This window comes from Equus przewalskii, chromosome 2 (assembly GCF_037783145.1).
Source record: "Equus przewalskii isolate Varuska chromosome 2, EquPr2, whole genome shotgun sequence".
Taxonomy (NCBI): domain Eukaryota; kingdom Metazoa; phylum Chordata; class Mammalia; order Perissodactyla; family Equidae; genus Equus; species Equus przewalskii.
The window spans coordinates 79,340,915-79,357,671 of NC_091832.1; the positions used below are offsets into that span (position 1 = coordinate 79,340,915).

At 36.6% G+C, this 16,757-nt stretch overlaps 1 protein-coding gene across 2 annotated transcripts; it reads left to right on the top strand.

The window, feature by feature from the left end:
* Positions 1-1,921: 1,921 nt before the first annotated feature.
* Positions 1,922-16,130, top strand: PLRG1 (pleiotropic regulator 1). 2 transcript variants are annotated; one of them, XM_070611536.1, is made up of 16 exons: positions 2,254-2,385; positions 3,776-3,882; positions 4,164-4,235; positions 4,912-5,054; positions 5,758-5,811; positions 6,668-6,761; positions 6,971-7,058; positions 8,457-8,558; positions 9,612-9,704; positions 11,510-11,659; positions 11,748-11,849; positions 12,384-12,486; positions 13,174-13,282; positions 14,254-14,393; positions 14,880-15,073; positions 15,643-16,130. In XM_070611536.1, exons 4-16 carry the CDS (start codon positions 4,925-4,927, stop codon positions 15,700-15,702), a joined length of 1,419 nt encoding a protein of 472 aa, XP_070467637.1. In that variant the 5' UTR covers positions 2,254-2,385; positions 3,776-3,882; positions 4,164-4,235; positions 4,912-4,924; the 3' UTR covers positions 15,703-16,130. The 2 variants fall into 2 exon arrangements, with proteins under 2 accessions (XP_008522760.1, XP_070467637.1); XM_008524538.2 differs by lacking the exon at positions 4,164-4,235 and having other exon boundaries at positions 1,922-2,385.
* Positions 16,131-16,757: the final 627 nt, after the last annotated feature.

Consider the following 16,757-nt stretch of genomic DNA (forward strand, 5'->3'; position numbering starts at 1 on the left):
GGTCACTGAGTTCTATCTACCTATCTAAACTTTCAAGTGGGTAATATAGTTCTGTAGATTCAAAAGAGCTCTTTAAAAGGAGCATAATCGAGTGCAATTTACCTCAATTATTACAATGTTTTTATGAGTTTGGGCTTATAAAGTTTTTTCAGGATTAACTAACAAGTTATAGACCCAACTAGATAGTTACTTTATTGCCTTAGATATATTAGAATCTTGCTTACATTTCTATAATTTTATTGCTATTTAAAATCATGTTCTTTTGTATAATTATTACTATCTATTGATAAGTTATAATATGATTCAGTTTCCCAAGTATATAGTTTATAATTATGGCATTTCCTTGCAAGGCCTATCATCAGTGGCCACTGACATAGAAAATCAGTTCTTAAGCCAAACTCACTCTCAAATTGACAGATGACTATATTTTCAAATAGAAACATGATCTTAAAGTTTTTATTGAATTAAAAAGTAATAAATCTCTAAATAATATCAATTCATGTTGCTACATTTTTGATAAAATTTTTCCCCCTCTCGAAGTATATGCAGTATGCTCTGGAGATAAGACCAGTTGAATTGATTATGGTTAAGGAACAAGCAGAGCCAATTAAATGTTTATCTATTCAAGTTTGCAAATGTCTAACACTATCCTTTTTTTTTTTAATGGTAGCTTTTCTTTAATGCTTTTTGGGAGGAAGACTGGCCCTGAGCTAACACCTGTTGCCAATCTTCCTCTTTTTTTTTTTTCCTCCCCAAAGCCCCAGTACATAGTTGTAAATCCTAGCTGTAAGTCCTTCTAGTTCTTCTATGTGGGACTCCTGCCACAGCATGGCTCGATGAGCACTGTGTAGGTCCACACCTGGGATCCGAACTGGGAACTCCAGGCCGCCAAAGTGAAGCATGAGAACTTAACCACTCGGCCCTGGGGCCAGCTTCCAATTTTTCTTTTTTTTGCTTTGTTTTGATTTTTTGCGAGGAAGAATAGCTATGAACTAACATCCATTGCCAATCCTCCTTTTTTTTTTTGCTTGAGGCAGATTAGGCCTGAGCTTACAACTGTGCCAATCTTCCTCTGCCTTGTAGGTGGGACACCTCCAGAGCATGGTAGATGAGTGCAGTAGGTCAGCACCTGGGCTCCCAAGCTGTGCACCCCAAGCTGCTGAAGCAGAGCAGGTGGAACTTGAACCACTTGGCCACAGGGTCGGTCCCCAGTTTTTCTTTTTACATAGAAAAATAATTGGGTAGGATTGACTGCAAACTGCAGATTTTACCTGTGTAGAACACAAAACAAAATACCAATACTTTGGCACCGGGATGTGTTTAAATAAAAATGGCTCCAGGGGTGTCTTTCTTACACCTGCTTTGAAAAGCTATACCCTGGTATTATTGAAGCCACATTAACCAGCAGACAAGTAGGAAATGGACAAGGGTTATGCGATTTTGAGAGATTAAAAAAAAAAAACTATTTATTAGCAGAAAATAAATTTGGGGTTTTGTCATATGCTGTTAATCTTTTGCAGGGGCCAGCCCTGGCTGAGTGGTTAAGTTCACGTGCTCTGCTTCTGCAGTCCAGGATCTCACCAGTTCCAATCCTGGATGCAGACATGCACTGCTCATCAAGCCATGCTGAGGCGGGATCCCACATGCCACAACTAGAAGAACCCACAACTAAAAATACACAACTACGTACCTGGGGGCTTTGGGGAGAAAAAGGAAAAACAAACTCTTAAAAAAAAAATCTTTTGCAAAAGTTCTCAAATTGAAACAACCATTCCGCAATACTCACTGAAGAAGTGTTTAGTGAACAGTATAAGTGTAAGAGGCATCGTTTTTAGGCGCCTGGCTCCAAAGCGTCTAAATACTTCCCGCCAAGTTTAGCCAAGTAGTGGAATCAGGCGACATAAACCCGGAGGGGACCCCCAAAGAGGGCAAGGCGGCGGGAAAGCCTTAGAGCTGCCGAGGTTCACTCTCTCCAGACCCTCCCTGGAACTGATGGTTTAGGTTCTCTGAAGAAAACGCATTAATCTTCTGGGGAATACAGCGCAACCACAGCCCTAAACCGAAACTTTAAGGCTGAGAACAACGCGACGTTACTTCAAAAACTCTTCAAAGAGGTGAGCGAAATCCTGCACGCATACATTACAGCAGCCTCCGCGTCTCAGTCCCGAGACTCCGCCCCAGAGGCGGTCCCCAGGAGAAAGGCCCGCCTCTCGACCCCAGAAGGCCTGCGGGTGACCAGCGCGCCTGCGCGAAGTTGCGTCACATCCGGCGCCAGAGCGCCCGATTCCGGAAGGGGCTGCCCAGTGGTGGCGGCGGTTTCTCCCTTGGGGGATAGTGTTTCTTTTCTGCGGGAGTGGCGAGATACCCGGCAGCATCATGGTCGAGGTAGAGTGACGCTTGGGTGCTCAGGAGTCGTTTGCTTCCCGACTGGTTTACTTTGGCGGCGGGCTTGGTGGGTCGAGGGTGTCGGGAGTCTAGGGAGAGTGGAGGCTGTGAGGGGAGCCTGTTGGGCCGAGGCCGGGGAGTCTTTTAAGGTTTTCAGGAAGGGAGAGAGGCTAGAGGAGAGCTCGAGTGGAGGTTCCGTCCGTGCGGGAATCCTGAGATAATTTCTCCCGTCCTTAGTTGATCCTTGAGCACTTGAGCTGGGCACTGTCCTCGGAGGCGGGACTTATGTTGATATTCCACCACTGGCACTCGCCCCCTGCGGGGTACATTCAGTGGTTCTATGACCTAGAAGACTGGCCATCTTCTCTGCTGTTCACGTTATCTCTTAGTTCAGCCCTTCCCCCAGGAAAGTCTGCCAGTCTTAAATTTTTGCATGTTTCTCTGGCTTGAACAGCCATTCTCTTAGCAAACCTTGTTTGTCTTATCTCAGAAATATTTCTTGACTCTGGTCCATACCCACTGCCATCAGCTTAATTCAGACCAGCATCATCTTTCGCCTGGACTGGTGCATTAGCTCCCAGCTGGTCTCTCTGCTTCCATTTTGTTACCCCCGCACCCCGGTAAATTAATCTGTTTATAATGTAAGCTGATCATGCTTTTCTTGCTTCAAACTCTTTACTGGCCCTATGTTACTAGAGCAAAAATACAGACTGTTGCAGTGGTCTAAAAGAACTTACCTGATCTGGATCTTGGCTACTCTTACAACCTCATCTTGCATCACAACCCACCCTCTCAATGAACATACACAGCTGCACGTCTCCTGGCCTTGTTTCATTTACTGAACACCTTTGTACATGGCGTTTTCTTTCTGCCTGGATTGTTCTTACTTCTATTCTGCACAAGGCCAACATCCTCTCTGCTTAAATAACAGTTCAGAGAGATCTTTAGTAATTATCCTAAGTTCTTCTTCAATTCTCTGTCTCAGCCCCTTGCTTGTTTTCTTTATAGCACTTATCAAAATGTGGAGTTATTTTGCTTATTTTTATTTGTGTTTCCTCTTGAGCACAGAGACAATGACTGCCTTTTCATCATTCTCTTGTTAGCTTCTAGCACAGTACCTGCCAGACATTTGGTAGGTGCTCAGTAAATATTTATTGAATAAATGGATCTCAGGCATCACTCAGGTGGTATACGTGGGGCTCTGGCCAAAGAGGAGCCTCCTCCTCTTCCCTGAACTTGCCTCCTGTAGGTTGCTACACATAGCTGTGGTGAGCAGTGCAAAGCTTTTTACATATTTAAACAGGTAAAGCATGTAACTAACTTGACTTTGATTTAGGTTATGATATATGTAATTTGTAGCTAGATATGTGATTACACTCTTTCTTTCTAGGAGGTACAGAAACATTCTGTGCACACACTTGTATTCAGGTCACTGAAGAGAACCCATGACATGTTTGTAGCTGATAATGGAAAACCTGTGCCTTTGGATGAAGAGAGGTAGGTATAGTTCCTTTTCAATGGCTAGAATATTTAAACTTCTAATACTGGGGGAAGAGAGCAGGGCGAGGGGGACCTTTAAAGATTAGTGAGTAATACTGACAATAGGATATTTATTCAACGTGAGTGGTGTTTGGGCATAATTTAAGCTGATTTAACTTTTTTTGGCCTTTTACAGTAAAACTCCCATTAATTAATTGCATTTTACAAATACCCAGTAATTAGGAGAGTCCCTTTTAGGTGTTATATTTTATAATCAATCACTTTGTATGTGCTTTCAGCTTCCCGCTGCTCTCAGAGCCTTGCTGAGCTGAAATTGTACCTGGCCAGTACCTCTACTCCCATCTTTTCTCGTTAGTATGATGAAGATTTTTGAGTGGTGGCATATTTTTGGTTCTACATCTCCAGCTCCAGTCTGGGATTGCATTATGTGCAGTGTTCCTTCTTTGTCCTTTACCTTCTTTTAAAATCAACTTAATTCCTCAAACAAGCATTTATATTTAATTTATAAAGTAGACTATTCTTAGAAGTAGTGTAATAAGTGCATTTCTTTTTAAAATATTGAACTAATTAAGTACTTTGATTAGTTCTGACTAACCTTTTTAGATACATATCCAGTAAAGGTTACTGTAGAGCTTTTACTATATTTAGACATTTGAAGGAAAGTTTATTGACTTTGAGATTTTTTTTAAGGGTATTTTAGTTTCTGTGTATTTTTAAGTCAGTTAGACCCTTGATTCTCATCATGAAAAGTTTTATATTTATTGGTTAACAAACTGAAATATTACTTAGACTTAATGTATGCTATGTGGTAGATTGTGAACAAAAGTGTGGAAATGCACTTGGAAATTTTGAGCTTTTTAAAATGCTCTCTAACTTTAAAATCTTAATAGAAACTTTTTCTACATGATTAGGTGAACTTAAACTGTTTAAGTACTTGTTTCCTGGCTATCTGTGAGTATATTTACTTTGGTGAATATGTTTAAAGTACTCAAAGATACATTCTTAATGTTTATAATTTTTAAATAGTCACAAACGAAAAATGGCAATCAAGCTGCGTAATGAATATGGTCCTGTGTTGCATATGCCTTCCTCAAAAGAAAATTTTAAAGAGAAGGGCCCTCAGAATGCATCGGATTCATATGGTCATAAACAATATCCTGCCAATCAAGGTGAGTATGGCATTGTCAGAAGTGTCAGGACTTATATGTGAATTTTAAAAACAGAAATATGAAATGTCTTATTAATGCCCCTCCTAGAAGGACTAATTAGACCCATGCTCTATTTAATAGCTATACCAGTAGCATAATGGAAGTCTGGGTTTCCTTATTGAAGTAGTGAGTGAGATTATTGGTTGGTGGATTTTTTCTTATAGGAGATAAAATAGTGGTAGTATAATGATGGTAGAATTTCTTAGGATATGGAGAAGGTCACAGTGGAGACTAAAGGAAAAATTCCTAACCTATGGGTAGAACATCTATCTATTTTGGCTAAAATTCAGAAAGATGATGATAAATTGTAGTGAATAAAGATAATCCAAGATTCCACAGGGAAACCATTTGCTTGGAAGAAAAACCAGCGTGGATTGTTACTCAATAGGATGACCTCTCTGTACACCATTGCTATGTAGCAAATGTACAAGCTTTCTTGACATCATATCAGCAAATGGTCAAGGAGATAGCTGTGTACATGATTTTCAGAAGTCAAAACAAAAATGATCAACTTACCTTATTTCCAAGGTTTGGGTTTAGTTGGGAACTTTAAGAAGTCCAATTGATAGATTTAATATTATTTAATTCGTTAAAAGAGATGATGCTTGTATGTAAAATAAATTTGCCATTGATGAATTTTTTCTCTCTTTTGTTTTTATTTTAGGACAAGAAGTTGAATATTTGGTGACAGGTACACATCCGTATCCACCAGGACCTGGTAAGTGAGCTGTTGCATATTGAAAATGTCTTATTGTCACATATATTTCCATGAATGAACCAATAATATGATTCCCATTGCCTATAAAATATAAGGTAAGCTCAGCTTTTTAGATAAGGCATAGCTTTTTAGATAGTACTAATCAATATCACATGCGTTCATTCAGCAAACATTCTTAAGCACCTATATTTTTTTCTGGTGCTGTGCTAGGAATTCCAAGACAAGAAGACTGCTCCAGGCAAAGACCAAGTTTATTATTTGGAGGTTTAGAGAGACATGTAAACATCACTAAGCTTATAAAAATGATGTGTTAGTGTAGAAGCAGGTATGATGAAAAAGTTTCCAGGATGTGTATGTTTGTAGAGAAATTGGCACACAAATAGAATGACCAGTATAAAGGGTGGAGGACAGGAAGCTTAGTATATCTAAGTTCTAGTGATTATCAGGACAAGATTCACCATAGTGAACGTACAGGTGAATCAGTGCTTCTTGTAGTAATTTGTGTTTACTCTTAGAAACGTTCTATTACTATTTTGGGAACTACTTAATTTTTAGATCTGAAGGTAATATCCCAAGATAATAGAAATTTAACTTTGCTCTGTTGGGCTTTGTTGATACTAAGCCACTTGTGATTAAATCAATTTTAAGTTATGTATTGTTAAGCAATATTTATTGTGAAAAAAGATAGTAACAAAAGACATGCAAAACATAATCAAAATTTTTGTAATATCACCACCTGGAGATAATCACCATTACCTTTTTGGTATGTTTTCCTTCAGCATTTTATTTTGAAGGTGTGTAAATGTTAATAAAGATAGCTACTAAAAGGAATTGATAATTTTTTTCATTTTAACAGGAGTTGCTTTGACAGCAGATACTAAGATCCAAAGAATGCCAAGTGAGTCAGCTGCACAGTCCTTAGCTGTGGCGTTACCACCTTCTCAGGCCAGGTATGAAATACAGGCCTTCTCATTACAAATTTGAAAACATAGTTCGCTGTTCACATTTTTTCTCATTTTTCAATTTGTTTATATTTATGTATTACATGACATTTTCATTTATCATTGCTTATAGAAATTTAAAATGTAAAGAGTTGGTTCTGCAGAACGCATGACAAGGGGCATTAATTACTTAGAATGGGATTTTTTTTTGGCCTCAGAGTTGATGCAAATCGGAGTGCACCTGCTGGAGGTGAATTCCGACATTCTGGGGCTTCCGAGCGTTCACAGCCTGCAGGGATGACTTCGGTGAGTTTCTCTGTGTCACATTACACTGCACCATTCTAACTTCTGGAACTCATTGCCTTATTTTCCTTTATCCTGAGTCTTACCTTAAATATTAAATAAGTAAGCTTTCTTTTGAAATTGTTACAGTAAAAAGCAACCTGAGCTAAGCATTAGTATCACATAGCCCTAAAATTTAAGTTGCAAGTGTCTTGACATATTTTTTAGAATTTAAAATTCTAATATACTGCATGTACTGGCGCATTGTACATAATATTTAATATATTTGATGAAGATAATATGCTGCTTTTTATTATCCTATTAAAAACACAAGGAATATTATTCTGAAATTTGTATTAATATATGTTAGCTATGAAAGTCTTTTTGTAATTAAACTTTAAGTTGGTTTATACAGTTAGAGTTGAGTGCTATTAGTATTGTAATATTCACGGGCTGTACAACTAGTGTCATGTGAATGAGAATTTAGAAGTATGTAAGTTTATCTGTAAGTAAATGGCAGCTACTGTTATTATTGGTCAAAGTAATTGTAGAAAAAATAACTGAAAATATGCAGTTCGTTTTATTATGCTGTCACTTGAAATAAGTGCAGGCTTTACTTCCTCAGTTTATTCTGCAGTTGATTTGGCTTTATGAAGTGAACGAGTCTGTTGTCCTCCCACCACATTTCTTCTTTAGCCTCCATTCACAGGTCTCTCTGCCCAGGCTTTCTGCCTCCTTAGGAGGATGTAATATAAGCTGCTTAAGGGCAGGAATTTTTTGGGTTTACGTATTTTTTGGATGGGTGGGTGGAGGCTAAGGGTAGATGGTATATCAGCTAGTATACCTTTTAAAGTAGTACCGAAATACTTTTTGGAAGATAAATAGAAGGAACTACCAGTCTCTCCTTTACAAAAGTAAGTCAATAATGTTAAAATGTAACAATGAAAGGCAATGGCAGCAGTCTATTTATAGTCACTTAAATAATAGTAGGAGCTTACCTACAGCATTTACTACTCTATTAATCTTCATAATAACTGTGTGAGGTAGGCGCTGTTGTTTCCATTTTACAAATAAGGCACAGAAGTTGCATAGTTTTTACCCAAGGTCAGTCAGCTAGTAATTGGCAGAGCTGGGTTTTGAACCCATGCACAGTGGTATGTCCTCTTAACTCTAATGTTCTGCCTTTCTTGAGATTTTTTAATTGCTTTTTAAAATTAGAATTAGCATACAGAAAAAATATAGTTCTGATTAGAAATGTTAGACTCATTTTCTAGTTATACAAACATTTTTAGCTGTCCTTTCCTCTTCATTTAAGGAAAAAAGCTTTCATAAACCCCCTCCTTGAATTTCTGTTTTTGAATTGGTAACATGAAACCTTAGGAAAGATATCTTTAATAATAATGTGATCTGTTCCATTTCCAGGTGGTTATGGAGGGTGGTAATGCCAAGAACTCTGCACTGATGGCTAAAAAAGCCCCGACAATGCCGAAACCTCAGTGGCACCCACCGTGGAAGCTCTACAGGGTGAGTGAATCTGTATGTCATTCCATTGTGTGAAACGTAATCACTGCTTTCCAGTTGAGCAGAGCTGAGGAGTAGAATCAGGAGGAAGAGGAGTGAATATGAGAACTGGTAAAGTGATCTGGGGAGGCATGTGAAAGGAGCTTAGGCACTGTCTTAAAGGATACCTTGGGAAGGAGACTTTTTTCAGTAAAAGCTATACTTGGATTTTGCATAAAATACAGTATAAAATACGGACAGAAGGCTACTAAATGTGGAGAGCAGATAAAATAAATTTAGGAAAGTGTTGAGGTATTTATTCTGAAGGCCAGAGGAAAAACAATGTATAAGGACATTTCTTTGGCTCTACTGATTATCTTTTAAATTACACTAAGTTAAAATGATTCAAAATGTACCAGATCTAAAATAAAATGTATATAGTAGGAAAAGTACAGGTACACTTGGTTTAATATATATATTAAATTTTACCTTTCAAATTATCGTATAGTAAAATAGACTTTCTATTGGTGTACAGAGCTGAGAAACTTTAACAGATATATGGATTTGGGTAACCACTACCACAATTAGGATATAGAAGTTCGTTCCATCAGCTTAGAAAACACCCCTGCACTGTTCTTTTATGGTCACATCTTTTCTCACCCCTGGCAAACATTCATTGGTTTTCCATCACCATAGTTGTGTCTTTTCAACTGTGTCACGTAAATGGAATCATACAGTATGTATGTTTTGACACTGACTTCCTTCACTGAGCTTAATGCCTCTGAGAGTCATCTGCGTTGTTGCATGCATAATGCCTTCCTTTTTATTGCTGAGTGGTATTCCACCGTATTGATATACTACAGTTTGTGTATCCATTCACTGATTGAAGATCATTCAATACTTATTCTAAAAATCGAATTGTCAGATAATCTTACAAACTTATCACTTGACGATGTAGGGAGGGGCAATTCAAACTTGGATTGAATAAACTTTAACTTATGTGTAATGAGTTGAAATTGCATAGACTTTAACTTACATATAATGAGTCTGCCCATTCTACCTTTTTTTTTTATACAGGTCATCAGTGGACATCTTGGCTGGGTTCGATGTATTGCTGTGGAACCTGGAAATCAGTGGTTTGTTACGGGATCTGCTGACAGAACTATAAAGGTAACAAGGAAGAAAGAAAAATTAAACGTGGCTGTGCTTACCATGTAAATTTAATCTGTTTTAAGTTATTTCCTCTGGTGGGAATGGCTCTTGGAGTTTCTCTGACTTTTTTTAGATCTGAATATGGAGTAAAATTTATTGTTTATATCAGTTAAAAGTTCCAAATAAATAACTACTTGAACAGTGAAATTTAAACAACAGTTTTTTCTAAACAGTACATGCGAACTACCTACCACTAATTCCTTGATATTTAAGTGTTTTTTCCCCTCTGGTTACAGAATTAAAGCATGCACATCTATAAACATGTGGAAAATAGAAGTGTCAAAGAACATTGACCCATACATAATCCTACCGCTGTCAGATACCTGAATGCATTTCTCTTTAGTATTTACTTCTGTGCATATGAATCACTGCATTTCTTCTGAGCGCTTTTCCTGTGTGCACAAATCTTGCTTGATATGTAATCCTGTACCGTGCTTTTTTTTTGACTTAACGTTGTATCAAAGGCATATTCCTGTGGGAAATTGAACACCTTTTTAAATGGTTCTGTAATATTATATCATTTAGGTATTCTGTAATCTGTTTTCTATTGTTGGACGTTAAAGTTTTAGTTCCCTGATTTTCACTATCACAAGTGATGCCATAATTAATCTTTGTACCTAAAACTTTTTCTGTATTTGAAATTATTTTGTTGTGGTAGATTCCCAGAAATGGAATCAATGGGTCAAATGTTTTTGAAGTTGACACCCAAAGTACAAATTATTTTCAAATATGGGGGAATTCATACTTGCAGTGTGTGAGAGGATCCGTTTTAGCATATTGATTGTGTGTCTTTAAAAATATCTACTAATGTGATAAGCAGAAATGGGTATCTTATCTTTTAAAAACTGTATATACAAAATGTCCTGTGAGATTGAGCTTTTTGATCTCTTATAAAGCTGCTTTTAGGATTTTTTAAAATTTTTTATTGATGCATAATTGATATACAACGTTATATTAGTTTCAGGAGTACAACATAATTATTTGGTATTTGTATATATTGCAAATGATCACCGCAAGTCTAGTTACCATACATAGTTACAGAATTTTTTTTGTTGTGATGCTAACTTTTAAGATCTAACTCTCAGCAGCTTTCAGATATGCAGTACAGTATTATTAATCATAGTTGCTATGCGGTGCATTACATCCCCCTGTGTCTTTTGACCCCCTTCACCCATCTCCCACCCCCTGCCTCTGGTAACCACCAATCTATTCTCTGTATCTATGAGCTTAGTTTTTGTTTTTTTTTTTTTAAGATTCCGCATATAAGTGAGATCATACAGTTTTTGTCTTTCTCTGTCTTATTTCACTTAGCATAATGCTCTCAAGGTCCATCCATGTTGTCTCAAATGGCAAGATTTCATTCTTTCTTATGGCTGAATAGTATTCCATTGTATATTTACAGCACATTTTCTTTATCTCTTTATCCATTGATGGACACTTAGGTTGAAGCATAGGTTTTTTTTTTTCAAGTTATTGCTATCCTTGACTAATTTAATATGTGGTATTCATACTTTTGTTATCAGTGATATCTTTTATATATTAGGAATATTAACCTTTTGTCATCTATTACAAATACTTTCCCAGTTTGAGCTTACCTTTCAGTTCTATTTTTTCCCTGCTTTCATTTTTGGTGGGGGTGTTGTTTTGCAAATTTTTAAATTTCTATATGTTTATATCTTTCACTTTTTGAAGACTTAACTTTAATATCAAGATTCTAGAAATTTGCTTTGAAACAATCAAGAAAAATTATTCTTTGATTGCAGATTTGGGACTTGGCTAGTGGCAAGTTAAAGCTGTCGTTAACTGGGCACATCAGTACAGTGCGTGGTGTGATAGTGAGCACGAGGAGCCCCTACCTGTTCTCCTGTGGAGAAGACAAACAAGTCAAATGCTGGGATCTTGAATATAACAAAGTAAGTTTGGAGTTAAGGATTTAAAACATCATAAGCCACTGTTTTTCTTTCTAGTAGAGAAATTGTATCGTTCCTGCTTTATTTTTAGGTTATAAGGCACTATCATGGACATCTAAGTGCAGTGTATGGTTTGGATTTGCACCCGACAATCGATGTGCTGGTCACCTGTAGTCGAGATTCAACTGCACGGGTAAGTGGAATAGAGCTTTGTGTTCATCTGTAAATATGTTGCATCTTACAGTATGCGTATTTGGTATTGCAGTCGAGTATTGTTTGACAGGGAATTAAAGTTAGTTGCCTTGACCCACCAATAACCTGGTCCCTCAGTTTCTTGACTTGTGTGTTTTCCACCTTCATCTTCAGTTCTATGCCCTCACCGTGTTTGTTATTGGGTTATTATTAGGAGTGCCCTGCCCCTGAAATGTGACATTCTCACATTGCATTCTGTCACCACAACTATTGTCCATTAGCTCTTTCATTAAATAGTCCCGTTATACTCATTCTTAGACTTTCAGTCCCCTCATCTCTTAGCTTTTTTCCCCATCAGCTGCCTCCCATCTACATTCCCTGCCAGCTTACAGATCATTATCTTTCATTTAAGCACTTTCTTCTTTATACTCAGGCACAATCATCTAGTAAATTCCCAGCCTTCAGTTGATCCAGTTACCTGCCTGAGATATGAACACTTGTTCTCTTTGCCAGTATGTCTATTGTGTTTTTATAGATTTGGGATGTGAGAACTAAAGCCAGTGTACACACATTATCTGGACATACAAATGCAGTTGCGACAGTGAGGTGTCAAGCTGCAGAACCGCAGATTATTACTGGTACGTGTGTTCGTGTCAGAATGTGTTATGATTACACATGTACTTTTCATATTCACTGTGACTCTTGCTTTGTCAGTTTCTGTGTACAGTGTTTCTTTGTGCATTTAAAATCTAACAATTCATTTGATTGTTTTTATCTCATACTTTTTACGTGTCATAGAATGTCGTATACAGAATCATGTAATGTCTGATTAGAAGATGATGCTGTTAGATACAGTTAAGCATTGTTGTTTCATAGTATCAAAATTACTGGTGTAGGAAACTGAAGTTAGAAGACAAAACACTGTGAACTAATAACCTTAAAGCTGGTTTGAGTTTTGTCTTGCTTAAAATAAGGTTCATAACAATGGATCTTCAAGACTAGAAAATAATTCCTTTACTTGATGTATTTTATTAACTAAAAAATCATTAGTTTTTTCTTTCTCCTCCACTAACGGATAACGTCATGTATTTGTTTTATGTTTTACTCAACATTTATTCTAGCTGTTCAGTTGAGAAGGCGTCGTGTTTATTACCTTTTTTTTAAGAATTAAATTTAAATAAAATTTTTGAAGCAATTAGCCAAGAGTCGATATGACTTTTATTTAGTTTATATGTGTCTATGGAAGAAGGCTTCATGTTTTATTTAACTTTCACATTCTTTTTCCTGATCTTTGTTTTGGGGATGTGTATGTATTTTCATTACAGGAAGCCATGACACTACAATACGATTATGGGATTTGGTGGCTGGAAAAACAAGAGTCACATTAACAAATCACAAAAAATCAGTCAGGGCTGTTGTTTTACATCCAAGACAGTAAGTGTATTTTCTTAATTGGCTTCTTTCTTCAAGTCTTAGTATAGTACAGAAATACCAGCATTGGTTCTACTTTGGTAGTCAATTAGCCACTGTCATTTCCAGACCTGTGCCACTTAATGAATGTGTGTTTCTGTTATTTTCCCTATGTAGTATTTTTCTTCATGCCTTATGTAAGATGAGGAACTTTTTATACAGGGTGAAAAATGATAATGTCAAATGAGACAGTATGAATAAATCATGGTTGAAAGCTGCACGTCAAAATAAAAGCTAGTAGTAGCTAGATTTAATGTTTTGGACATACATCTTATTGTACACTGATAGAATAGTTTAATTCTTAAGAAGTTAATATACATAGGGGAAAAAAGTAGAAACCATGAACATTATAGTTAGGATATTCAAAGAGATGGAGCAAAGTATCCCAACCTATTGTTTGTTATATCATGTCACCCTGACGCTTTTCTGATCACATTCATTTCTTTTCTGTTTTCCCTCACCCATTACCCTTATTCCCTTTCTCCTTCTTCCTCTTTCCCTGTCTCCCTCACTCCCCTTCTCTCTCTCTCTCTCCTTCTTGCCCTCTATTTCTGTCCTTCTCTCCCTTTCTTCCTGTTTTCCTCTCTCTCTCCCTCTCTCACTCTCCTTCTCTCCAGGATAGGTACAGAACCCCTTGCCCTGTTTGTGAATTTAGGACTTTGCCCATTTATTGGTCTAGCTCAGTGTAGAGCATTGGGAAATGAGGGGACAATAAAACATTAATCTAGGACTTAAAATACGTTTAAAATTGAAAATCTTAAGTAACTTGAAACAGATGTCTCAATATTTTTACCTCTTGGTATGACAGTATTTTACTAAAACTACGCAGATCAGTGAGTATACATGCAAAATGCAACCGTAATAAGCTTTTTTAAATCCACCATTTTATTTAAGTTGGTTTACTTTGTTGTTAATTCTTTTTAATCTTATTTCAGTTACACATTTGCATCTGGTTCTCCAGATAACATAAAACAGTGGAAATTCCCTGATGGAAGTTTCATTCAAAATCTTTCTGGTCATAATGCTATTATTAACACATTGACAGTAAATTCTGATGGAGTGCTTGTATCTGGAGGTAAAATAAGACTTTTATGATAAATATGTTTTAGTCAGTCATTTTTTTTTTAGTGAATGAGTAAACATTTGTGAAGTTTCTAAGCCATCACACCTAAGTATTATAGCAGAACTTTGCCTGATGATGTGTATTTGAATGTTCATGTATATTCATAATACATGTAGCATATTTCATATTTTAGCCTTCTTTGAGTTCACACATGATAAATCTAAGTTAGAGATTTGTGCTGGGAATTGCCTAGAGTTTGGTTGTCTATTCTGGAATTGGATGTCATTTTGTGCTGCTTTTTGTGATCTATAGTAAATTCTGAATTAAGCACAAATGAAGTGGACAAACCAACATTAAGAGAAGTTTGAGTGCCTATGTCATATACATCTTTATAACTTGCAGTTATTACCATGATGCTTGGCTAATGATCGGTACTTAATGTTTGTCAAGCTGAATTGTTGAAGAGATACCAAGTTTAACTACATCTTTCCCTTTAAGCTGACAATGGCACTATGCATCTTTGGGACTGGAGAACTGGCTACAATTTCCAGAGAGTTCATGCAGCTGTGCAGCCTGGGTCTTTAGACAGTGAATCAGGAATATTTGCTTGTGCTTTTGACCAGTCTGAAAGTCGGTTACTAACAGCTGAAGCTGATAAAACCATTAAAGTATACAGAGAGGATGATACAGCGGTAAGTTCTCTATTTCACAGACATTTTAAAGTAAAATAAATCAGCCATACCAAGTTTTCAAGTGTTTTCTCATGTTAAAGTTACTGAAGTTATCAGAAGGGAAAATAATCTTTATGGTATTAAAGTGTTTGTCATGTTGAATAGTGTCTGCTAGTAGATTTCTGTAATGGTTTCGTTGATGCCAGCAAGTCCATAGATTGTTCTAATTTTATCCCAACTTTCTTTATTATAGTTAATTGGGAAAATCTTGCATTAAGAATAACAGCAAATAAATAGATTGCTATGCAAATTAATTCTAGAATCATAAGCTTTGGTGTTACTAGAATATGTAAATAGCAATTTTATTTGAGATGAAAAACGATAAACTGAATTTGTAGTGGACCCATTCTTCCTTTATTAGATTCAGATAATGCCAAAAGTTTGTCTGCTGTTGCTAAAATTGTTAACTGCTAAATGTATAATGCCAAGTAATATAATTTAGAACAGATGCCTTATTTTTGTTAGAATGGAACTTATTAAATATGAAGCAAACTAATAATACTTTGTTTTAATTACTTTTTTATTTTTAGACAGAAGAAACTCATCCAGTCAGCTGGAAGCCAGAAATTATCAAGAGAAAGAGATTTTAATGTGGCATTGTCTTCATGGTGGTTCCTTTTTTTTTTTTCCTTAGCTTGGCGTTGATGAGGATATCCAGTCATTTTGTGCTCTGGCTAGGAATATAAAGCAGAAACTCACGTGCTTGAATCATTGCTGCTTCATATTTTACAATAAACTGCCCCTGCCCGTGTTTTTATTTCTAAAATAAACAATTTGAGATCTTAGGAAGTAAGATGCAGTTATCAAGCATATGGAGATTTGTTGAACATAACTCTTCTAAAGATAGAATATTTTGTCAGTTTTATTAAAAGACACATTTTTTTTTTTAACTTACCAAACTGCTTACCATAATAGGACATGTTTTGAGAGGAACAGTTTTTTTTTTTTTTTTATTCCTTTAAAAACTAGTGTCTGTGACTGATAATTTTGGATTAAAGGATTTGAAGTCTTAATTTAACTTAATGTATGTTTATTCCACGGTTTTTGAGTGCATCTTCTGCAAAGTTCTGCACTAGATACTGTTCAAGAAACAGACAAATAAGATGTGTCTGTCCTTCAAGACTTCCACTTTAGTAGCTGGTAATAGAAATGCTGTAATCGAGGTGCAAGCAAAAAGTTGGTGTAGCACAGAGGAAGAGACCATTGATTTTCCCGGAGAGGACTGTGGAAGACTTCATAGCGTAAGTGGTGGTGTTTGGGCTGAGCCTTGAGAGGGTAGAGACCAAAAAGGGTATTGTAAGATGAGGTGTAAAGGGAATGAAGCCAGACATGTGAAAGTGTGTGGTGTGTTCTGGGAGCAGAGAATTGTATGCTGCAGTTGAGTAATGAGGACAGCTGGTTGGTGGTGGGGAAGGCTCATGTTTTGAGTTTGGATTTTATTCCACAAGCAGAGAGTACCAGTATAGGTATCGAAACCTGGAGAAACCAGTGGACGTATTTGAAGCTGTAGCAAGGAAGAGCTGCAATCTTTTGTGAAGGCTTTATAGAAAAGTGTTACTTAAGTGTCTGATACCTGTACCTCTTGGTAAATAGAAGTTTTATAAACCCTACCCTTAGGATCCTGATTCCCCATCAGTCAAGAAGA

Coding starts and splice junctions, on each gene's coding strand:
- PLRG1 (XM_008524538.2), top strand. Junction 7,059..8,456: donor AGCCTGCAGGGATGACTTCG/GTGAGTTTCTCT, acceptor TTCCATTTCCAG/GTGGTTATGGAGGGTGGTAA. Junction 11,660..11,747: donor GGGATCTTGAATATAACAAA/GTAAGTTTGGAG, acceptor CTTTATTTTTAG/GTTATAAGGCACTATCATGG.